Source organism: Coccinella septempunctata, chromosome 6 (assembly GCF_907165205.1).
Source record: "Coccinella septempunctata chromosome 6, icCocSept1.1, whole genome shotgun sequence".
NCBI lineage: Eukaryota > Metazoa > Arthropoda > Insecta > Coleoptera > Coccinellidae > Coccinella > Coccinella septempunctata.
Window position 1 is genome coordinate 30,941,728 of NC_058194.1, and position 25,715 is coordinate 30,967,442.

Here is a 25,715-nt window from a genome sequence, read left to right on the forward strand (position 1 = left end):
TATGGCGATAGATGGCTCATCTGCTGCTATAAATGACCTGTCCGACCATCTGGCGGTAGAAGACTTATCCTCATCATGCCGCGATAGATGACTCATTCGCCTACCTCTCATTCGCCTACCTGGTGGTAGATGACGTCTCCGCTTACTTGTCGATAGATGGCTCATTCTACCACACGGCAATAGAGCATTTTCCTGTCCGGAGTTAGGTGGCTTACCTGCCCATCAGCTTAACCGTCAAAAGTTGGCTCATCCTCCTACATGGCCATAGAATAGAAGACATATCCTTCTATCTTTCGATAGATGGCTACTCTGCCTTCCTGCCTGACTCATACTAATGATTTTTACAGGCCGTTCTGTAAAGAGACCCAAAACGCTTTGAAATAATAAGGAAAAATTAATTTTTTCTCCATTGCTCCGAATCCAGTTGAAAATGCCGATTTATAACACCTCCGAGGTGGGGAGATGAGCAATAAAGGATACGGCTTGAAGGTTTACCCAGCACGAACGCAAACGAAGCTTGGGTTAATATTTATCTTTCAAGTTATACCGTACAGTTCGGCCCAGAAAGCCGTAGATTTATTAGCTTTAACACCGGATAGTCGCAGCGTGCTCGGATGCCACAAGTGTCCGATGAATCTTTCTCTTCCGTCGCAGTGTTGACAAAAATGGAAGGAAAATGGGTAGCGCCCAACTTTCTTTCCCTAATCGAGTTTTTTTTCGTTACGATCGGAAAAAATCTATTGTTTCGTGGACGAATAGATATCCGCCAACGATTTGATGATCCGCCATTGGTCCATCCTGGAAAAATTGCATTTAAGGGCGAGATTGGATGAAAGGATTTGCAAAAGTGATAGCCTCGAATAAATCGATTTGCCTGATGGAGGTAATGTGATTCGAGATGTCCAAAATGCCGTAAAGAGTGGAGGAAAGTGATTGTGTTGAAGAAAACTAGACTACGAAATCCGAAATTGATGATTATACATATGAATATTCATGATATCTTGAGTAGTTTCAAGACCAACATTGTCACCATGTGTTTGATATCCGCAAGGTCTTACCAGGCGTAAAATTGGGGTGGAGATGATAACTCTGCCATCTTGAATATTTCATGCAGGCCAGTTGAGAGGAATTGATTAATTTTGATGAGTTCCAGGTCGAGGAAGACAAACCTTTGAAAACACACTATGTTCTCCCCCCCCCCTAACTCTCAGGACACTACATTGTTCAGAAATTAAGCTCATAAAGGGAAATTTACGGAAAACCTTTCACCTAAATACCTGCATTGAAACGGAACGTCTTTCCAACTCCATCAGCCAAGCCCATAAAGTCCCGTCCGATATTCCCATTTAGCAATTAGCATGTTTCTCCAGCGGGGTACAGTTAGCGAGAGTCCCTTTCCGACATGAAATCAGAGGGCGTTCAAGGTTGCCGGATTTATCGCCCCGCTAGAAATATTCCTTTCAGACCCTCGAAATTTTCCGGTACGTACGTGCCGGAAAATGCGAGGGATTTCCGCGCGGTTTATGCCGCATTTTTTCACGTATCGTCGGTTTCATCTTTCGATTTGGGCACCCCAAAACGCGCCGCGGTTTCAATTGAGCCTTCGCGCCGAATTCTATTGTTTCTCCGCCGAATTTCATCTCTTTCCGAGCGAATTCATATTTTGGTCCTTCGAGCCGGATCAGATGTGACGGTGACATTTTCCTCCGCGAAAAAATAGGAGCCTCTCGTCCTCATCGTGTTTTCCTGTTTCCTCACTTACGATGAGTGGAGGGCAGGATTTTCAACGGAAAAACCTCCGGACCATCATTCTGCTTGTTGCTCGTTCGACCCGAAAGCCGTAAATGGCCCTGATCCTCCAAAATTCATGCCGCAGAAGGTCTGGCCGATGATGTCTCTCTCTGGCCCGGTAAAGCGTAAAGTGTGTAATGAGATTATACCGAAGTTTATGAGGACACTCCTCTAATTAAGTTCTTCGGGGGTTATGTTACCCGACCGCGGGTTCGTTGGGCTTGAGCAGGTTTTCAGCTGACTAATTAAACGTCAGAGAACGGAGGTGAGGGAGGGGGAAGAACAATAAGATCGAATCTCTACAAGAGGTACGCCCGAGTTTAGGTGGGCGTTATTTCGCCGGCTTTCGAAATGTGAGACAACCCAGAATGCAGAAGTTCTATCATTAATTATCGGTAATGGTGAAGAAGATGCACGAGGAATTGATGGTTATGGTTGGAAAATGGCTTCGCATTCGCCTCCTCTCTGTGTGACTGTTAAATGTGAGCTACAAATGTTGATATATTGAAAAATCTGAAGGCTTGGTGGTTTGAGGCGTGGGCTTAGAATTGTGAGGTCCTGAGTTCGAACACGGAGCACAAGACACCATGACCTGAGGTGGGCTGAGGATATCGTGACGAAGTCTTCAGAGAACACAGCAGGTTTTCCCTACTCTTACAAGCCTATAAAGAGCTCATGTGAGATGCCATCTCGATGAATGGCAGAATCAGGATAATAATCCAATAATAAGAAGAGATGCAGGAACATCAAGATACTCAATCATACAATAGTTCTGGTAAAGAGCCCACACTGAGGCTGTCTAAGCCCTGGAGCCATGAACCCTCTGTTCTGCAGGAAAAAAGCCTAGCTTACTGTATATACTGGGTAATCTGTTGAACTGTAAATCCCGTTACATTAATAGTACACAGGCAACATCTTAGGAACCAGGGAATTATGGTACTGAAGGAAAGAAAAAGCTGGTTCGCTTGGTAGAAGAATATCGAGGTTAACACCAGCTGGTCTCTCAACCTTGTGTGTGCTTGGAAAAAACACCACAGGACACTTTTGTAGCAGTGGGACTTCTGCAATAGGGCATATCCAGAATCGCCCATGGATAGAAGATAACTTAATCCAACCAATTATCTACAGGCATTGGTCGAGTAAGGTATACATGATCTTCCTTAGACATAGCGAGATATTTCTATCATAGACAATCGCGACCATTACTGAATTTGTTTGCGCCACAAAAAACCGCTTTGCCTGGTTTGGTCTTCAAGGCCAATCGTTTCGCTTGATCTTCAACATACCTTTATCCTCCTCACCGTCTTGTTGCTGCCGTTTCTGACTTGTACGTTCACGCTTATCTCTTCCCCGTGCGAATAGATGCCCTTGTTCAGGGAGGCGGTGAGATGGACCTTTCCGTCGCTCAGGAGGAAAGGTTTCTCGACTGCTGCCTTTGGTGCTGGGACGCCTGCCAAGTAGGCCGCTAGGCTTGGACGTTTGCTGCCGCACAATGAACGGTAACGCAGCAAGGGACTCTGAAAGAAGAGAAAAATGAATGTATAATATTGCATATTGGAGAAAAAGCTTTTCGACAGTTTCAACAAGAGTTGAGTGAATGGCTGCAAGTTTTTATTTCTACCCGGATTCTCACCCGAGTCAATTCATCGTTTCATCTTCACAATAACCAGCGAAACGAGCCACCGGGCGATCGATAGAGGTTCAAGGCAGATGGGCGAACGCCGCAAAGCCAACAGAGGCTTTATTTCGATAATTAATGAGGATTTAACTGAACGCCGTATTTGTGGCAGCATGAACAGAGAGAACACCCCTCATCTAATTTACAAAGTTGTAATATATCCGTTCCTTGTGTGTGTTCACCAGACAGGTAGGTATTTATAAATAACAGGGGAGGTCAGGGCAAACTGGAATTGTCCGCTACTTATTCTTCTGGGAAATAACGGATGGGGTCCGCCATTTCTGGAGATGGAAAAGTGGGTTAAAACACAGAAATGTCAATAGACTGGGTTTACCCTCATGGAAGAACGCTTTCCGGGAGAGTGTGAGATACATTCATTTAACAGAAAGCGTATTTTATAAAACGTACGTATGTCGCGAGAAATGATGCTTGTGCTGCAAACTATACGATAGTTTTTCCTTTTGTCCTGTTCGACTGATCTTTTTGTAGGAGCTGCGTTAGAAGGTGTTTAAAGGCTGCACTGGTAACGCTGTCAGTGCAACTTTGGTTGCTAGATTATCTTGTGTCACAGGCATTTCACAGATATCACAAATACCTGGAGAAAGAAACTCTAGAATAGGTCGAGCAGTTCAAATACTTGGGCAGCTTCTTAAATACTAGGGCTAACCTAGACACGGAAATACACAACCGTATCTATTCGGCATCACGGGCATACTGGAAGCTAAAGAACAGAGTGTTCCAAAATCACGACCTCAATCTGAAGACTGAGACAGCTGTTTACAGAGCAGTGGTTCTCCCAACGCTTCTTTATGGAAGCGAAAGCTGGACGCCCTACAGGCGACATATTAAACAGCTTGAACGAACGCAACAACGTCATCTAAGACAAATAATGTACATCAGATGGTTCCACAAAGTTTCGAATGTAGAAGTCTTGCAACGCGCGAGTTGTACAACAATTGAGTCTCAAGTAACGAGGGGCCGACTCAGATGGAGCGGCCACATTCTGAGGATGCAAGACACAAGACCAGGAGGCCAGTATAAGCGGTTGGATATACTATATCAATCCCTAAAATCAGTTTATGCCAATCATAACTGGGAACAACTAGCGTTAGACAGGTCACAGTGGAGGTCTTTGGTTATAATGGAGACTCGAGCGGCGGCCAGATCTGGTTGGTGACTATCCATGCCCGGAGTGTGGAAGGACCTGTAGGTCACGGTTGAGTCTCTCAGTTACAGAAGGGCACAAAGTCGCAATTAGCCCTAAGAAAGTATGAATCTGTTTTTTTTTTGTGTCCTTTTTGTAGATTACTTCCCGGTAACGGTATGTAGCAATGAATGAATGAGTTTTTCCTTTATTTATCGTTCCTTGTTATCCAACTGCTGTTCCGATAGATTTGCGAGACATCACTGACACATTTCCAGGTGAATTTCCATTGGAAATTTAAATTCAACAGGTACAATATTGTCGGAAAGATTTGAATACTCCATAAAATTATTCTTCTGAAAGCCAATTTTACGCCGTATAAACCCTCGTTCAGAGTGTTAAAATTTATTGCACCAGTTTTATTAGCCATGAATACCCGACGATTCCAATAGAAAAACGACAAAGAATGAAAATATTTGAGGAAGATCATTACGTTTTCACAATGTACTTTCAGTGCTTATTTGCATGAAATGCCGGCTTCACTTTTGAAAATTCCCACTTACGGCCGGTTGGATAATCAAACCTTAACGTCCAGTTTCATAATCAAATTTAAAGTCACTTTAAGCTTAAAGCTTCCTTTAATGTCATTTTTAGTAGGGTTAAAGGAAGCTTTAAAATTAAAGCGACTTTAGGTTTGATTATGAAACCGGCCGTAAGTCCATTTAATTCTAAAGCTTCCTTTAACCCTACTAAAAATGACAGTAAAGCAAGCTTCAAGCTTAAAGTGACTTTAAATTTTATTATGAAACTGGACGTTAAAAAGTTTATATGGTTGCAAAATGGCGACCGCAGTGGTCAAATCTTGCCTCCTTACCAAGCTGTCCCTATACAGGTCGTTTCATAAATATTGCGGACAAATTCACGATATTGTTCTTCGAGTTATTCGTATATTTGAAAAAAAAATTATTATCAGATTGAAACCAATTTTTAAATTGAGAAATGAATACCTATCTCTTGAGCATTGGTTGGAAAGGCGTTCAATGATGAAATTGACTTTCGAAAGAAGAGAATCACACGTACACTTGTCACATGCATCTCAATTATGAGATTGTAATGTGAACCATTCATCTTTGTTTGCACGGACATTATAAAACTAGGGTCTCTCTGGAAATGAATTGCATGCTCTGTTCTGAAAAAAACACGACCTTTCATTCCTTTTATGCGTTCCCACAGGGTTTTAATCATGCAAGAGCAATTCCAGACTATTACATTCAGGGGGCGGCTTTGATCGTCGTGACTATGGACATAAACTCCGTTGCAAAAGATAATTTGTCGCCCTTGTAAATCTCTTCGTGGTCGTTTGGGCTGGAAAAGATTCAGACAGTCACGAAACTGGATCTTAGAGGGCTCCTCGATTAGAATCACAAACACGCATTACATAAAGTTATTGGTTACACTTCCATATCAACTGGGATTAAAGAGGCATTTCCATTTCGAGCAATAATAGATTTCCTTACTTGCATTTTCCTTCGAAAGAAAGTTGTGTCAAAAGGGATGGTCAGGCCATACGTATGGATAACGAAAATCTTCACGAATTGCCTGAAGGAGATTTTCAACATGGAAATTCCCACTTCAACTAGTTAGGGTTTCAGGGGCGGAAGTTTCGTCAAATTATAAAGGGGCTTATGAATTAGTTTTCCCTAGACATTAACAGTAGGTGTTACGTTATTGAATTGCCCCTCAGGGAACTCTGGATGCGAGATTCTATTGTTAGTAGGGAATGTTTCTGAATAACAATACGCTGGAGGGAGATTCACAACTTCGTGTTGGAGGTTATTTGTGTATCATGATCTTTTGTGTCACTGACTAAGCATGTAAGGAAAACAGTTTCCAGAGGAGACGTTCTCTCGCTTTCAGATTATCTGTAGTTTACTCCAATATGCAGACGACTGCGCACTTATCGCTAGCAGCCCAGAAGATCTACAGATAATGCTGAACACCTATAAACATATATAAGAAGCTTTAAGCCTTAGACTCAATATTGACGAAACCAATTTCCTGGTAAGTCCGCCAGAAAGCCTTCAAACACATATCAGCCTGGAGAATGAAACTCTGGAAAAGGTCGAGCAGTTCAAATACTTGGGAAGCTTCATAAATACTAGGGCTAACCTAGACACAGAAATACACAACCGTATCAATTCGGCATCACGGGCATTCTGGAAGCTAAAAGTCATGGTGTTTCAAAATCACGACCTAAATCTGACGACCAAGACAGCTGTTTACAAAGCAGTCGTCCTCCCAACGCTTCTTTACGGAAGCGAAAGCTGGACGCCCTACAGGCGACATATTAAACAGCTCGAACAAACGCAACAACGTCATCTAAGACAGATAATGCACATCAGATGGTTCCACAAAGTTTCTAATGCAACGCGCGAGTTGTACAACAATTGAGACTCAAAAAACGAGGACCCGACTCAGATGGAGCGGCCACATTCTGAGGATGCAAGACACAAGACTCCCCAAAGTAGCTCTGTATGGCGAATTGACAGAGGGAGCCCGGAAACCAGGAGGCCAGTATAAACGGTTTAAGGATACACTACGTCAATCCCTAAAATCAGTTTGCGCCAATCATAACTAGAAACAACTAGAGTCAGATAGATCATATAGTGGAGGTCTTTGGTCCACAGCTATAATGGAGACTCGAGAAGAATACAGCGGCGGCCAGATCTGGTTGGTGACTATCCATGCCCAGAGTGTGGAAGGATCTGTAGGTCACGGTTGTGTCTCTTCAATCACAGGAGGGCACACAGTTGCAATTAGCCCTAAGGAATTATAAGTCTGTTCTTTTTTTTGTCCTTTTGTAGATTTATTCCCGGTAACGGGATATAGCAATGAATGAGTTTGCTCCGGAATCTACCAATGATAGGTGGTAGATTACCCACATTCATGAAACCTCTGAATTTACTACTACGCTGGTCAGAACCTTTGATTGGATTTTTCTTCATTAGGCTCAGTGTTTTCACCAAGATGACAACAATGTGGAAGATGCTGTTAACTCACCTCGATGTCCTCCATCAGATGTTGGGGCTCGTGTCGATGATCAGGTGGTTTTTCCTCTCGTTGATGTTCTAGGTGGTCGGACTGCCGCCCGCTATTGGTCAGATGCTTGAAGGTCACATTGGTCCTTGCCTGATCAGGGGAATGTTCCCTCTTGCTCCTCAGTTCTGAAAAAAGTTCAAAATTGTTATCGTTCACAGACGGTTAGGTTCGCGATCACAGGACAGGGTGTTTTACGCGAAAAATGGATCTATAAATAAGATGAATCCAGTAATTTTCTATCTTAAAACCCAGATGGAATGTGAAGCTACGCTTCTCATTATTAAGAAAGATGAACTTTGACTGCATTTTCCGACTAACAAAGGAGCAAACTTTACCCATACCCCTCCCTACAATTTCGAACAGTTTACTGTCTTCCTAATTCGAACAGATGACCGTTCTGTTCACGTTGGAAGTTTAGTCGAAGCACCTCACCTCCCTCGGGTCCGCTGTTTTGGAAACTTCCGCCGGAAAAACGATTTCCCGGCTTTTCTCGAGTAGGTTCGCTGAGAAAAAGTTCGGGTTACAACGACCTTTATCTAAGGAAACTGAAGCTTTGTACGGATCGCAGTTTGCATTAGGGTAATGCCAGCAATGAATTTTAGATACCTACCTGCACAAATAGTAGGATTAGGTTTGGAAATTTCGAAATATTTAAATTTTGCCTGGCTATCGAGCCAGATCTTTTTTGTCCAGTTATTCCTATGAAGCCACTTGATCCCTTTCATTCATTTCTTTCGTTCAACAACGAATTATAGCGCTGGTAGTTGAAGATAATGACATTACAAACGTCGTTTTTTCTGTAGTATCCCACAGCCATGATTTTCTGCTGACAATGAAGGGGAAAGTTTGAGTGCAAGGCATTGTGGAGAAGAAAATGAAAAATCTGAAGCAGCCAGAACACTCCAGCCTATACTTCATTCAAATTTATTTTAGCAGTCGGTTGGCCATGAAATAATTTTCTCAAGTTTTTGTAACTAGAACGAAGTTAAGTTGGCACTCATGAAATGTCGTTAATGTCATAACGCCGTTGCCACAACTAATATAAATTTTTATTACGAAAATGCCGAAAGTGATTGAAAAAAGAGACAGGGTTTCAGGAAGTGCTATTTAGAATTCAGGTCCGCTCATTCATATAGTTATACCCTGATATTCTAAAATCCACAATGCGTCATACGGTAGCGAACATATTCAATGTAAGAGAATTTATATAATGTCTCATCTGAAACTAAACGACTTATATTTCAGCTGAATATTTCCACAATCAGAAAGATTCTGAATGAATGAAACACTGATAGAATTTCCTTCTATTGGGAGACCCAAAAAAGTGGTGGCATTTGGGAATTTTATGTTTGAGTGAATTAATGCGAATAGTTTACTACAGGATTTTCGATTAATGTCATCGGAGAATAAGTTCCCTAAAATGGATTTTTCTGTTTTTCATTTGACTTGTCCTATACAATGTAAATGTCTTAAGGTACTAATAAATACCTAATTATTATAATTACATCAATGTATTAAGATGAATAGCCACAAATAAGCGCAAGTTGCCCTGTTACTGTTTATTCATGTGAAATTTTTGTTCAACGGTGAAGTTGCATCTTAACTTGAAACTTCCTTCAACTCCTTTTACTTATATTGATGCAAGATGATTTTTGTTGAAAAATTTAATATTCTTGTAATTATCTGTTAATTCCTTCGGGAGATACCCATTGCCAATCACTGCATCATATGCGAACACCTGAAGAACGATTGAATCATCACTTGGAAGACCGGACCCGTTCCAAAAGAATCTCCCGGTCAGAGAGTGGAATTATCAGAGTTATTTATTATGATAATATACTGATCTCTTGTATTTTCCATGCAAATAACTGGATTTGGTATGCCTTCAATCAGTTTGTATAAACTTAAATTATGTTCGTCACATATTTTCCGAAGAGATTCGACATTATGATAAAATACGTAATAACAGAAACTTTTACGTAGAACGGGCAGCATAGCGTTGATTTAAAACCCAAAAATGTTTTGACAAGCATCATAACCCCACATTTTCGTACTATACAGAGTGAAATGTGTCAAATTTCCATGGCCAACCGACTGCTAAAATAAAGTTGAATGAAGTATAGGAAGTACAGGATTAATTGTATTCTATTCAGCCGATTTCAATTCAAATCTCAATAATCTCTTAATATTCCATCTGTTTTGGCCCAGCCTGTATATTCATCTGAGCATCAAAGCCTTGTGACACTGGTTCGATAAACAATCTCCCCATTGTATCCCCATATTCAATCGTCTAACTTCTGAGACCGAGATCATACGTTCAACAATCATATTACCGACCTCGTTAAGCCTGCTCCTCACTCGATGTTTCGAATATACCTCCCGCCAGAGCATGAAAGGTAATTACGCACCTTAAACGTATTCCTGGTAGCTTTTAGCTCGATTTAATTGGATTTCTTTCGCAAGGGACGATGGGACATGCAGTCAGTGCGATTTGATGTTTATTTTGTGTATTTCGAGCCATAGTATAACGTTTGAGTCCTCTTCTTTCCCTATGAGAGTTTTGGCATGGAGGTGATGGGATCACGCTGATTTTGTGGGTTGTTTTCTAACCCCCAAGGGCATTGGGAGTTGGATATAGCTTTCCGAGGGTAATTTACTCAATTTTCATTGCTCAGAATAAGTTTCAAGCGTACCCAGATATTCCCACAGCAAATTTGATTTAATTTTGTGTTGTTGTGCAAGGAATCTTCAGCTCTTGGTCTCCTCATTCATTGAGGGTTGTTCCAAATCTTCAATGGGATATGACTGTATGCTTTGATAGTCAGCAAGTCCACCCTAGACGCAGATACTTGTGCGGGTGCTAAGGTCTAGTGTAATTCAGTCAATCTACAATTCATCCTCTATACTCTATTCACTTTTTTTTAAGCACTCGGTTGGCCATGGAAATTTGATACATTTCACTCTGTATAGTACCAAAATGTGGGGTTATGACGCTTGTCAAAACATTTTTGGGTTTTGAATCAACGCTATGTTGTCCTTTCTGCGTAAAAGTTTCTGTTATTACGTATTTTATCACAATGTCGAATCTCTTCGGAAAATATGTGACGAACATAATTGAAGTTTATACAAACCGATTGAAGGCATACTAAATCCAGTTATTTGCATGGAAAATAGAAGAGATCAGTATAATATCAAAATATGCACTAGCTTGAGGAGAGTTAATGTTCGTTATCTTCTTTGGCTTAAGTTTGAATACGTTAAATCAGTTGTAGATTTCAAAAATATTAACCCGAAGATGAAATGCATGTGATGCAGTGGTTGGGAATGGGTATCTCCGGAAGGAATTAACAGATAATTACAAGAATGTTAAATTCTTCAACAAAAATCATCTTGCATCAATATAAGTAAAAGGAATTAAAGGAAGTTTCAAGTCAAGATGAACTGCACGTTTGAACATGAATAAACAATTAACAGGACAACTGGCGCGTATTTGTGGCTGTTCATCTTAATACATTGATATAATAATAATAATAAGGTATTTATTGGTACCTTAAGACATTTACAATGTATAGGACAAGTCAAATGAAAAATAGAATAATCAATTTTCGGGAACTTATTTTATATCTCATCCCTTCAAGTTAAATAAGGTTCAAATTAGCTCTGGCAGAACGAAAATAATAATGTTGGGTGATAGTTCCATGCAATAGGTTTCTTTCCTCTCTTCGTAGCATAAATGTATGCAAGTATGATTTGTTGAAAACGCTTGCAAAGAACAAAGGTACCTGCTTCAGCAGTACAACTAGTATTCGGAAGAGTGACTGCTCTTTAAAAGAGAAAAAGAATTCTCGATCTTGATTGCTTGTTTCCTCAATAAATTGTTTCAAACTCCCGCTATTTCGATTCTCCCTTTGCCTTTATCGTATGTGTAGTAATAATTTTTAGGGTGTGAAAGAATGTTTTCAGAAAATACAGTAAACTTGCGTTGAAGAGGCATCGTTTTCGACAGCTGATAAATCAAAAATCCCCCTATTGAAACCCCGGTCTATCGCACAAAAACACATTAATTCCGTCCACCCCGATCGATTTTTTTCGACTATACATCACCCTCTCAATTCCGTGCCAAAATCTAACAAATCCTCCCGATGGGGCACCAGACCGTATTTCGATACTGACAGAGTACAAGGATCGGATCTCCACCCTCTCTACAAATAAAAATACATCATGAATATAAATCCATTTTCCACCTGACGCGAGAAGCCTCCGTTCATGGATTTTTCATGCGAAGGGTCGCTCAACGGAAAAACCCAGTCGTCGTATTTTTTTAACCGTCAGAAGCAACCGGTCCTCCTCGTTTGGAAAATTCCGGCGAATTATTTACGAGGGTTGCGTGAAAGTTCCGTCAGCCCGGGGGTTGTTTTGCCGCCTATTTCCCGCGCGCTTTGATCAACCCTAATTTTTTTGATTTAGAAGTTTGGCTAATGTGGGCGTGAAAATCTGGTCGAATTAGGTCTTTTGGTCGGTGTGATTAAGCGACAAGCCTTTTTTTGGGTGAAATGGAACTTTTTCTCGGAGATGCCCAGGGGGTTTCGTCTCGGTTCATTTTCGAGACTAGATTTGATATTTGAATGACGAGCTTCGTGAATAGAGTTGGTATTAGGACTTATTCTCACCTGGATCCTGGTCCATCTGGTTCTCTTCCTGTTGCAGCCTCTCGTTTTCCATTTCTTTCGTATTTCCCCCCTCGTCGTTCAGCGGAGATATACAAGGTGATTCTCTGGGCGTGAACTTAACCTCCAATCCCCCTCCAAGGAGAGCTTTCCTGTGCTCCTTGGCTCGGTCCCTGTTGGTCTTTTGCGAACCGCCCGGTATATACTCGTATGGAGATGGCGGAGCGAAAGCCCTTTGTACCACCCGGATTCCCATGCGGACTGTACCTCTTCTGTGGAATTTCTCGTCAGCCGTTTCAGCTAAAAAAGGATCTACAATAACTTTAGACTATTCTGAAATCGATACATATAGAGATGGATGTTTTTAATCTGAGTCAATGGCGTAGAAATGAGTTAGAGAAGAAACCTACGAAAGCGCTGAAGGGCCACACAAAAAAAATAATCCAAATATATAATTCCGACTTGCTAAGTTAGAATTCTGAATCACAAGTCGGAATTCCGAATTGCAAGTCAGAATTCTGAGTTACAAGTCGGAATTCCGACTTACAAGTCGGAATTCCGACTTACAAGTCGGAATTCTGAGTTACAAGTCGGAATTCTGAAATACAAGTCGTAATTCTGAAATACAAGTCGGAATTCTGAGTTACAAGTCGGAATTCGGATATACAAGTCGGAATTCTGAGATACAAGTCGGAATTCTGAGCTACAAGTCGGAATTCTGAGATACAAGTCGGAATTCTGAAATACAAGTCGGAATTCTGAGTTACAAGTCGGAATTCGGATATACAAGACGGAATTCTGAGTTACAAGTCGGAATTCGGATATACAAGTCGGAATTCTGAGATACAAGTCGGAATTCTGAGTTACAAGTCGGAATTCTGAGATACAAGTCGGAATTCTGAGATACAAGTCGGAATTCTGAGATACAAGTCGGAATTCTGAGATATAAGTCGGAATTCTGAGATACAAGTCGGAATTCTGAGATACAAGTCGGAATTCTGAGATACAAGTCGGAATTCTAAGTTACAAGTCGGAATTCTGAGATGCGAGTGGGGCTAGAATTGGTCGAATGCTTTGTTGAATACGTTGCGTACTTATTTCAAAACCTACCCTTCCAAATTTGCATTCTTAGTGAAAAACATAACACTCCTCCAATGTCTGAAGAACCAAAAGAACTCAGTGCATATTTTCGACATAAGTTGCTCAGTTCGAAAGACTCATAAAACTTCAAGCTCTCCTTATACTCACAAATCATGAAAATTGCCCCAGCCGTTCGCGAAACTTCTAAAACTGTCTGTTATCCTTCGCACCTTAAAACTTGACGACTCTCATAACAAAACGTAGCCCCAGCTTGTCTGTAGTTCAGACACATACGACAAAATCGAGTTCGTTGTTTTCGAAAGGGCATTGGCACCCTTATTTCGAACTTCCCTAGCGTACAATACCTGGAACTTCATCGATCTCCCATCATCTCTCCTCTAATATATCTAACAAAGGACGAGAAAGGCTTCGACAAATTGAAAGAGGAAGAGCAAACTGGATGGATATTCGTGGTGCATCGGGGATATATTTTTATTTTTTGACGGTGATGAATGGATATCGTGACGTTGATCAATCAATTAGGATGGGGGTCCGGGAAACGGAAAATCCTGTTGGTTTTAACGAGTTAGCAGGAAATCAGTGCCGGGTACGATCAAATAATTTCATAGGAACGGAAGGATTTTCGTGGGAGTTTCTTTTTGTCACTTTGGATATTCACGAAGGATTCGACTATTGTCCTTGGAGATTTTCCTCATTTCCTGCTTCCTCTGCTGAATGAATCCAGCCCATCCTTCCTCCTTGGTTCACCTGTACTCACCGATAAATCGGATAAATTTGGCAGAGACGGATGAAATTCAAGATGATGTGGATTTTGGATAAGCCAAATTGTGGGCTGATCTCTTCCATGGGCGTATATGGTTATTAGATGGTGAGCTGGTGATCGGATTGAAAGATAATGAGGAAAGCACTGTCGTTTGGGAAGAAATTATAATTTTTCATTTCCAGGAAGAAGCGCTCAAAAATCAAGATTCTCCAAGCATTATCGTCTACTACACGCTATCTAATTCCAGAGTTCTAGTAAAGTCCAGTATCTGTGGGATGGCATTCTGTCACCATATGGTCTGGAGTTTCATCCTCCTCCTCACAGAATCTGCTCTCGACAGCGTCTACTAGATCTCTTCCTTTAGGGGCTTTCTGAGGCTACAATACCCTGTAAAGAATCCAGAAAGGAGGTGTAGCATATTCTTGCTGCGATCTAGATATTCTTGCTAAGATCTAGATATTCTTACTGAGATCTAGATATTCTTACTGAGATCTAGATATTCTTGCTATGATCTGGATATTCTTGCTAACATCTAGATATTCTCACTAGGATCTGAATATTCTTGTTAAGATCTAGGTATTCTCACTAGGATCTAGATACTCTTGCTAAGATCTAGATACTCTTGCTAAGATCTAGATATTCTTGCTAAGATTTAGATATTCTTGCTATGATCTGGATATTCTTGCTAAGATCTAGATATTCTCACTATGATCTAGATATTCTTGCTGAGATTCAGATATTCTTGCTGAAATCTAGATATTTTTGCTAAGATCTAGATATTCTTGCTGAAATCTAGATATTCTTGCTAGGATCTAGATATTCTTGCTAATATCTAAATATTCTTGCAAAGATCTAGATATTCTCACTAGGATCTAGATATTCTTGCTGAGATCTAAATATTCTTGCTAAGATCTAGATATTCTCACTAGGATCTGGATATTCTTGCTAATATCTAGATATTCTTGCTAAGATCTAGATATACTTGCTAAGCTATAGATATTCTTGCTAAGATCTAGATATCCTTGCTAAGAGTCAGATATTCTTGCTGAAATCTAGATATTCTTGCTAAGATCTAGGATCTAGATATTCTTACTAAAATCTAGATATTTTCACTAGGATCTAGATATTCTTGCTAAGATCTAAATATTCTTGCTAAGATCTAGATATTCTCACTAGGGTCTGGATATTCTTGCTAATATCTAGATATTCTTGCTAAGATCTAGATATCCTAGCTAAGATCTAGATATTCTTGCTTTTCCATAGTTTCTCCCTTAGTTTTTCTTTCTCCTGAAGTTCTTCCTTGTAGATATCTTTTCCTATTCGACTATTATGAGTATTAGAAAAATATGATGTTTTTTTATGGGTATTTTGGCCTCCAGAACCACCACCTGAAGCATATTCAATACGGTCACTGACATTTAAATTTTTCTGCATGAATTCTGAAAACTGTCAGGCACATACCCCAAGATCGATTGACAATTTCCCAAAACAGAACCGCTTCCCTTCGTATTTTTTTTAATTAATGAATCAAATGAAGCTCCGTCCGTTTCCTGTCAACCTCCCAACCCAATCCATTCCCTCATTTATTCGGATTTTCCTGGAATTACCGAGTCGAAACGACAATCTTGTATGGTCCTGGTTCACGGTTGATCCGGTAATGAATATGACTGCAATAACCGAGGTTTACATTCGGATCACGTACCCTGGGGGTTCCATCCCCAGAAATCGGCGAACCTAGGGCCGTATTCGATAGCGTCTGGTTCGACATGCTATAAGCACCTTTTCCGATGAGGTGGAAATATGGGAAAATGAGAGAGAGAGAGGGTGAGAGAGCGGGGACAATTTTATAGTATTGAGGGCCGGGTTTTTATTTAGTTATCTTCTGGATTGCATTAGGGGCGCGTATTTTCAGAACAGAATGTTGCAGGTGGTTTTTTTTCAGTATAGCAGGGTGAAATGGAACGAAAGACATGAGGGGTAGGTTCGGAGCTGAACTGGGAGAATTTATTTCAGCACCACCCTTTAATTAACGATAGTGGGACCCAAAATCACTTAAGGCAATAGTCTGGCATGGCAAAGCAAGAAGAAAACTCTCGACAAAATAAAGTGAGCGATATAGAGAACGGAAGATTCTGTACTGATGAATTTATTACAGCAATGTGTGTCATTAACGAAGTGTTGGACTTCCACGACGTCTTTAATACTCAGAAACACATCAGGGTACACTCCTAATATGATAGTCGGTTTCCTCTTGAAGTATCTCATCCCATAATATCCCAGACGTGGTTTATGGGTGGATGATGGAGAGATCAAAGTGGTCTAGGCAACGAGTCGTCTTCAAAATGACCCAACGTAATTCTGGCTACATGTGGTCGTGAATTATCCTGTTGGAAAAGTCCGAATATAAGGCAGGATGTAGGTAACGGAAGTCAGGTTGCCTTAATACAAAGGTAGACCAACTTCCATAAGCAAAAGCCCCCCACACCATGATTCCGACCATGTGGTGCATCTGAGTATTTGCCTTTCCACAAAAAAATTGTTCCTTCTCATCCTTGTACGGCCATCATACATGCCCAAATAGAGTCTGGACTCATCACCAAATATAACACTTCACCAAGACAGTCGATCACTTTCGTGCTCTGAAGTGAGAGGTAGGACAAACCATAGCCAACTAAAGGACTCTCTGTAGACAACTGTAGAAACAACTGCCAACAAAGGTAGTTTGTGTTAGAGCCAAAAGTCTGAGACGACGATCTTGAGGTGGGCTCGTTCTTCTGATCTTCTAGATTTTCGTGTACGGCCTCCTGGATTCCATACCCGACAAGAATCCACCACAGAATATATACTTCTATGCATCCTCTTGGCAATTCCTCAAAAAGACAAACCAACCTTGCTTCATCATAGATCTCCCACCTTTCCATTTGGTGATAGGCAGATCAGCCCATGAGGCAATACTCATAAAGTCCTAGTCCACACCGAAGTTTGTTTGGCAAAGAAAACAAATGTGTCGAAGGCATTGAAAATGGCTTTATTGAGAGGGTGGTTTTTTCAACTAGGATACATGAGGATGAATGAAACCGATAGTTTTCCTTATATGTAATCAACTGAAGTAAGGTATTTGTCTCACCTATATAAGCTCTGACGTCATAACTAGTACCTATTGGAGCTCCGTTGTACTCTTTGGCAGGCACTAACTGGACACTAGGTGGTGCGTCAGGTGATATTTGCATGCTAAAAGGATACGCGTTGGGTCCTAGCCGTTTTATGAGAGCATCCTGGAAATAAAAACAGAATTTAAATTGCAATTTTATCTTTCAGAGGGTTCACAATGTTCCTCGTGTTGCTACTGAATCAGTATTCCACAAACTGACATATACACATATTCATATCGACAAAATTGTGAAAAAATATCATTTACACAGGTTGCTCTGATTGTGATCGCGCAATTTATCGATTTCAAGAAACATTTCAGTTCGTTATCGCTGTTCATTACGAATAAACGTACAATTAAATCCGGTTCAGCGATCCGAGAATGTATTTATGCTATTAGCGCCGTTTGGCGCAAAAACAGAGGCCCATCCGACCATTCAAATCGACGAGGGAGGCTTTGTTGCATCGCAGATTTTGCCTCAAACATGTACCGATGAATTGGTTCATCTGGCGGAATGTTGCAGAGTCTCGTGTTGCGGTTTGTCGCAAAATGGGATTGATGACATTTTATCCGGCCAATCTGGCAGAAATCCGTTGTGTTTCCAGGACATGAGATCCCAAATGAAGTCTGAAATCCATCAGACAGAATAATGAATTCTGCTTGTCTCCACAATTTTCCTTATTTTTCCGGCAGCGATAAAATCAATATTTCCAACGTAGGGACCTCCGTAAATTTACCGGAGGCATTAAGATGCCTTCAGGAGCAGCCATGCCTTTCTATCGATTTCCATAAAGCATATGTCATAATAATCAAGTTGTCGCACATTGCAAGGTATAAAGGGCAACAAACGCCAGTGTCATTGTTGCTAGTCGCAAAGAATCTTCATTCCTCCAATCCTACATTTTTTTTAATATACAGTTAACCCTCTTGATCTGATCCATATAAACCAACACAAAAATCCACATTTTCTGGGGTCTTCCTCCTCTGAAAAGATGAGAGGCCTTCTTTTGGCCCACTCTGTGAATTTCTAGTGAATAAATGGTACACGCTCAGAATAATGATATTCCCTCGACAAATACAAATTCTTTCGGTTCCTTTTCAAGGATTAATTCTCATCGTGATCTTTTGATCTTCACAGGGAATGGTAAAAAACGTAGCAGCAATTTTCTCTTCCGGAAAGAAAATTGAATTTGAAATTTCGAACACTTGTTGCTGTCAATAGTTTAATGAGTCCGGCCTTCTCGAAACGGAGATCCTACATTAGTTATTCTCATAGCGGAAATACTTTTTCATGGTCTCATCCTAGAAGATGGAATAAGGAAGCGAAATGAGAGTGAAGGAAAGCAAGTAGGAAAATGAAACATTGAAGGAGATTCTGTATTGGTTCATTTGAATTTCCTCAGAATGTCTCTCGTTGATTCAGTTGACTCTTCACCACACATCCTGTTCATCTTCTACAAAAAATTCCTCTTCGTGAGATTCGAGTAAACAGACAAAAAATGCTGACTCTATCCCATCTCAAAGAAGTCCCCTTAATTGGCTCTTTCCAGCGTCAAATAAACCGCTAACCCAACTTCGGAGCGTCTGTGTATACAGTCGAGTCTCCTCAAAGCCAAAACAAATAGATCTCCTGAATATGATTGGCGTTTCAAAACAAATATGGTCATAGCGGACAGCGATATCTTCCGACCTTTGGAAACTCTTTTTTTTTCTACTCGTCTACACTGTCTGAGAGAATGGATAGGCTGCGGAGTGTGCGGACTCTGTTTGCGGTGTGTGGACATGGGGAAAGGAAAGAAAAGCTGAGATACAAAGGGGTTTTTTTGTTTTCAAGCTCGTTCGGGTCGTTGTGATGGTTTTCCTCAGTGTTGCGGCCATTAGTTATTCAGGGAGTTTCTATTGAGAGTTTACCTAACATTCTGTGGAGAGTTGTATTTCGATTAAGCAGCATTTGGTGTTATATACAGGTTCTTTTGAACGTGGACTGGTAAAATCTACTATACAAATTTCTTTAGAGTGTTACTTCGAATGAAGATTCAAAGCAATTATCAACCCCCTTTGAATGGCCGAACTTAAATTCACTTATGCATGTAGAGTGTTGAAACATATTTGAGACCAAGTCGTCAAACCTCTGTTAAGAATTTGTAACAGACGAATAAAATGGTCTAGATTTCGTTCTGCTTTTCTACGGATCCTCGGATAGATCCATAAGGAACACCCTATTGTACAAGCACAGTCATTCATTCATTCATTGCTGCATCCCGTTACCGAGAATAAATCTACAAAAAGACATACAAAAAGAACAGTCTTATAATTTCTTAGGGCTAATTGCGACTGTGTGCCCTCCTGTGACTGAAGAGACCCAACCGTGACCTACAGATCCTTCCACACTCCGGGATGAATAGTCACCAACCAGATCTGGCCACCGCTGTATTCTTCTCGAGTCTCCATTATAACTGTGCACCATAGACCTCCACTGTGACCTGTCTAACGCTAGTTGTTCCCAGTTAGGATTGGCATTAACTGATTTCAGGGATTGATGCAGTGTATTCTTAAACCGTTTATACTGGCCTCCTGGTTTCCGGGCTCCCTCTGTCAATTCGTCATACAGAGCTATTTTGGGGAGTCTTGTGCCTTGCATCCTTAGAATGTGGCCGCTCCATCTGAGTCGGGCCCTAGATACTTGAGTCTCAATTGTTGTACAACTCGCGCATTACAAGACTTCTGCATTAGAAACTTTGTGGAACCATCTGATGTGCATTATTTGTCTTAGATGACGTTGTTGCTTTTGTTCAAGCTGTTTAATGTGTCGCCTGTAGATCGTCCAGCTTACGCTTGCGTAAAGAAGCGTTTGGAGGACGACTGCTTTGTAAACAGCTGTCTTAGTCTTCAGATTGAGGTCGATTTTGGAACACTCTGCCCTTTAGCTTCCAGAATGCCCGTGATGCCGAATTGATACGGCTGTGTATTTCCGTGTCTAGGTTAGCCCTAGTATTTATGAAGCTTCCCAAGTATTTGAACTGCTCGACCTGTTCTAGAGTTTCATTCTCCAGAGGCTGATATGTGTTTGAACGTTTTCTGGCGGACTTACCAGGATTTTGGTTTTGTCGATATTGAGTCTAGGACCTGAAGCTTCGTATATATATTTATAGGTGTCCAGCCTACATCAAATCTGAATCTTATTCCAACACCTCTTACAGGCATACTCATGTCAGCAATTATCGAGACAGCTATGGCGAAAATATTGAACACAGCCATCTATACTCTCAGACTCACTGCAGGTGGTTGTGGCTGAAGAGATAGAAACTTTCTCTTCACCTCGTGATAAACTGTAAATGACAGGCGTTAATCCCTTTTCATTCAGGTTCAAATGCACACCGGTGATCCCCCACGTAAACCAATAAACCGATTCCGATTGGAACGAAGCTAATACGTGCACTAGAGAACAGATCTTCGCATAATATGGGAATTAATGGCGCATCAAATGGAATCGATAGTCAGATTAAACATTCCATATTCGAATATTCGCCATGCAATAGCCCGATACGTTTTCAAGCGACCCATTTTCGCAGCGTTGCGAGGAACAGACATAAATGTTTGTTTGGGATCCAGGCCAAATCGCTCTGATTGTTCGCAGACTTTGTTCTAATGGAATCGTGTTCCTATTATTTGGAGGAGCTTCTAATGATAGCTGATAAATACTACCTTCGAACTCAAAACACAATTATATAATATGATTTTCAATAACATGAGTTGTTGAACCAAGTGTTTCGCTACAACAATAGCATCTTCACGTGGGTGAAGCTTTTTTATACGAAGCTTTAGGCCTTAGACTCAACATCGACAAAACCAAAATCCTGGTAAGTCCGCCAGAAAGCCTTCAAACAGATATCAGCCTGGAGAATGAAACTCTAGAACAGGTCGAGCAGTTCAAATACTTGGGAAGCTTCATAAATACTAGTGCTAACCTTGACACGGAAATACAAAACCGTATCAATTCGGCGTCACGGGCATTCTGGAACCTAAAGGACAGAGTATTTCAAAATCACGACCTCAATCTGAAGACCAAGACAGCTGTTTAGAAGGCAGTGGTCCTCCCAACGCTTCTTTACGGAAGCGAAAGCTGGACGCCCTACAGGCGACATATTAAACAGCTTGAACAAACGCAACAACGTCATCTAAGACAGATAATGCACATCAGATGGTTCCACAAAGTTTCGACTGCAGAATTCTTGCAGCGCGCGAGTTGTACAACAATTGAGACTCAAGTAACGAGGGCCCGACTCAGAAGGAGCGGCCACATTCTGAGGATGCAAGACACAAGACTCCCCAAAATAGCTCTATACGGCAAATTCACTGAGGGGGCCCGGAAACCAGGAGGCCATTTTAAGCGGTTTAAGGATATACTACATCAATCCCTAAAATCAGTTAATGCCTATCATAAGTGGGAACAACTATCGTTAGACAGGTCACAGTTTAGGTCTTTGGCACATAGTTATAATGGAGACTTGAGAAGGATACAGCGGCGGCCAGATCTGGTTGGTGACTATCCATGCCCGGAGTGTGGTAGGATATGTAGGTCACGGTTGGGTCTGTATAGTCACAGGAGAGCACACAGTCGCAATTAGCCCTGAAAAGATGTTAAGTCTGTTCGCACCTAATTTTTTTCTGTTTTTTTGTTTTTTTTTTTTTCCTTTTTTCGTCTTTTTGTAGATTCATTCCCGGCAACGGGATATAGCAATGAATGAATGAATGAACGTGGGTGTACCTTTTATTCCTTAGATTTGTCGCAGCAATCTGAGTAAATTGTCTTGGTGATGCGACCACGCCAAGCGGAAATTGTTTTTCGATCCACCGTTTGCCTATAAATCGACGTATTTCCGGACTTCTGCGAAACATAACCGGTGGTGTGTAAACAGGTTGTTTCCTTTCGAAGGGATAATAATCCTGCACGAAACAAAGTCGTATCGTTACCTAGTTCCAACAAGAATCAATGGACAAAACTGTTTGCAATCTCTGTCGATCTAACCAGTCTGATGAGTTCCTGTTATCCGATCCAACTACTGGGTTCTCATCATTTTTTCAATTGGGGATTCACGTGGTCGAAGAAACTATGCAACATCTTTTGTGAGATTTTGTAGTAAGTCATCTTAGAATCGAAGACATGGGAGTTCAGTGCTGACTGTCAGAATATATTGCAATGTTACCTTTCTGATTGTCTCTTTCTAGGTTTATTTCAATTAGTAGAAATCAACATTTAGTAAATCAACGAAATATCTCATTGGCAAATGAATCAATTCCATGATTGATTTTACACGAACCACTACACACGTGTCGCTCATCATGGAAGCATCTTCAGATGGAAGAAGATATGAATATGAATATCCATCAAGCTGAGTGCAGCGATACTGATGAAGCATCGGCCAGCTTACCTACGTCGCTCCGTCACAGAAGTAATCCTTCGGATAAGGATGCAATACACGTCATAACAAGGCTTAGAGCCTGTTGCAACGTCGTTGGGCCAAAGTCTCGCTTAAAATAGACCTGTTCAAATATTTATACTACGTCCAATGCCTTTGCCTTGTGCCCTAGAACCCAATGTTGCAACTACGTGCTCAGCCGCCTGTGAACGCCCAGGGCGTGAACCTGAGCCGGGCGTTGAATATCAACCCTCACGCCCGCCTATTCAGCCTGGGATTTACTCTCCGTTTAAGGGACGCCGTGTGAAATTCAATAAAAACACCCCGTTCGTGTGAAATGTCATTTGAGTTACGCGAAACGGATGTGCGCTCATAGCTCTGGGTTTAAATTCGTCTTTCTGAAACTATTCGCTTTCATACTCGAAGAAGAGATGGCAAATTTGAAAGGGTTCGCATCCACAAATTGAAAATATACTTGAATTTGTTGATTGGAACGTCTATCCTTCTTTTTCGTTTGCAGAGGACGGACCTAGTAAGGTTAGGTTAGTTTAGAGACCAAGTTAGGTCTGAAACATGTTGAATTGTGACAAATACTAAGTGGAATAAGTTTTATAGTTTTATTTTATCATATATGAGAACTCCACTGAAAGAGGATGGGTTCTTTCACTAGACTTCAGTACGATTTGTAGCTTTCTATCAAGATTCATACGTGGCAGTTTCGGGAAGAATTCTGATTCTTCCATGCTCGATTGCAGAGGCCAATTATTGGATATAATGAACCAAAATAATGTTTGCGAAATACACTTCCAATTCTCAACTAATCCACTTGGCATATTCACGTTTTCCAATATTTTCGGTGCGCCCCAAGCCATACAGGGGTTTGTTTGCACGAGTTCTGTATAAATACAAACACAAACAGTCATGACAAACCAAATGAATGAGTTGTCACCAATTCCTCTGCTACTTATTCCCACTGTTGATTGTTTGCCGCAGAGTAATTGGTTTTTTCTGGGAAATGTTCCAATTTTGTTTCTTGGGACGTTGCGCAAACAATACATTTCGAATAAACTGAAAATTCCAGACTTACACACCAACTGTACCCGCATCAGATTTTCCACAGATTGGATGCTTATTATCGGTGCTTTTAAAACGATGTTGAACAGAATCCGAGACTACAGATCACTCTGTAATGAACTACTCTCTGATTGACCTCGTTACTTAACACCGTCACGCAAATTCCACACTTAAGGCTGGATACAGACATGCAACAGGAATTCGTTGCAAGTCTGCACTCAGCTTAAGTTTGTCAGGCTAAACTGAAGCTCGAAAATATTATTAGAGATTTGATTCATGGATGTGTCATATTTTGTCGTGATCTTTGAAAACACTACCCTCAATTTGGTTCTTTTTTGCAGCTGATATCGACGACAAACTCTCAGATCAACTCAAGAAGTTGAAAACGGGAGGGGCTATCGTAGACTGTGAAACTGAGGTTTTGGGAGGCGGTAGAATCGAGCATACCCCCGAAAAGAAGTACATCAAAGTTTATGGCTATTCGCAAGTAAGTCTCAATTTTTTTTTCGATTTTTTTCGAGGTGCCCTTTGATATTCAGCAAACTCTCGATCCTTTCGATGTTTTATCTCCAATATATTTCGTCCTTTCTTCTTCATTCTTTGTTAATCTCATTCAGCTTGCGAACGATGAATTTGCGCCACAAAATTCGTAAAAAAAATTGGCGACTGATTTTTTTAAGCATCTAAGCCTCATCTCGTTAACGAATGTAAAGTTTCCATTGAAAAGTCGCATGATCGTGACTGAAAGTTCATTTCGATTGGAAAAGTTAAATAGGTATTCGAGTTCACGGTGATGGAAATGGAAAAAAAAAGAACAAAATGACAGAAGCGCAGCCAGAAAGTTTCCAATTTGTTTACGGATAGAAACTGTAATGGGAAATCCAGGATAATTAGAAACTTCTAATATTATGATTAAATGCGTAGTGCTGCACTTTTCAAAATTCTCGAATCTCTATAGGATATTCACACAATGAAACTAAAAATATTAAAAAATGGCAATATGATGAAACTAAAACATTAAAAAATATTTCAACTGAAAGAAAGATTCACAAAATTACTGATTATTTGCAGGGATTTGGAAAGGCCAACCATGAAGATACGGTGAAGATTTTGAAAACCAAATACCCAGAATATAACATCACTTGGTCCAATGGAGGCTACTGAGAATTTCAGAGGAATTCCGCTCTGTTTGAATCTTATTATAGTTGTGTATTTCTGCAGTATATTTGAATAAAATTATCGACAATTTCCACCGTGTTTTTCTTGTAAAATCCTATTTCCAACCCTTTCTTTTAAGTAATGAAAAGAGTTTTTCATTATTTCTTGGAAAATAGGTTGATGGAAATCTGGAGATTTTCATTTATTTATCTTTAATTTCCACCCAAATTAACAGCGTATTTCTATGACCCCAGGGAATCCTGTACCACTCCATGAAAAATCAGAAAAAAAAAGCTTCGAAATTACGACGAAAAAACGATTAATTCATCCATAAAAGTCAAAACAATGTTTCCCCTGGAAGTCAAACTCAATCCGCCTCCCCCAAAATACGAATTTCTACCCACGTTCACTTTTTGGGCATAATAAAAAGTTTTCTACGGCGTTCCTCTGCAAGTTCAATCAATTCGTTTTCGCATTTAGGTCTCTTCTCAATATTTACGTTCCACCGAGACTGGATATTGCTTTTCTCGAGAATTCATCTGAGTTTTTGCTTATTAAGGTCATTAAGGGATCGAGTAAGGGCGCAAAGGGAGAATTTCGACCCTAAAATTGAAACTTGGCGGAACAATTCCTCTTTAATTCAGAGATCAGGCAGCGATGAACAACGGG

General features: G+C 40.6%; 2 protein-coding genes across 4 annotated transcripts in view; one reads left to right on the plus strand and one right to left on the minus strand.

The window, feature by feature from the left end:
- The window catches only part of LOC123315555 (14 kDa phosphohistidine phosphatase-like), a 31,728-nt gene extending 6,592 nt beyond the window's left edge, over positions 1 to 25,136 (plus strand). The window contains exons 3-4 of the mRNA XM_044901294.1: positions 24,230 to 24,375; positions 24,960 to 25,136. Of these exons, the coding sequence (XP_044757229.1) occupies positions 24,230 to 24,375; positions 24,960 to 25,052 (239 nt within the window). The 3' untranslated portion in view covers positions 25,053 to 25,136. The remainder of the gene's footprint in view (positions 1 to 24,229; positions 24,376 to 24,959) is intronic.
- LOC123315552 (arrestin homolog) overlaps positions 1 to 25,715 on the minus strand; it is a 49,211-nt gene that overhangs the window by 5,649 nt on the left and 17,847 nt on the right. For 2 of the 3 annotated variants that reach the window (XM_044901292.1, XM_044901290.1), the window contains 4 exons: positions 17,371 to 17,518; positions 12,383 to 12,691; positions 7,674 to 7,837; positions 3,078 to 3,308 (listed from right to left, as the gene is read on the minus strand). In XM_044901292.1, coding sequence (XP_044757227.1) covers positions 3,078 to 3,308; positions 7,674 to 7,837; positions 12,383 to 12,691; positions 17,371 to 17,518 — 852 coding nt within the window. The remainder of the gene's footprint in view (positions 1 to 3,077; positions 3,309 to 7,673; positions 7,838 to 12,382; positions 12,692 to 17,370; positions 17,519 to 25,715) is intronic. The other variant, XM_044901291.1, reaches the window with a different exon arrangement.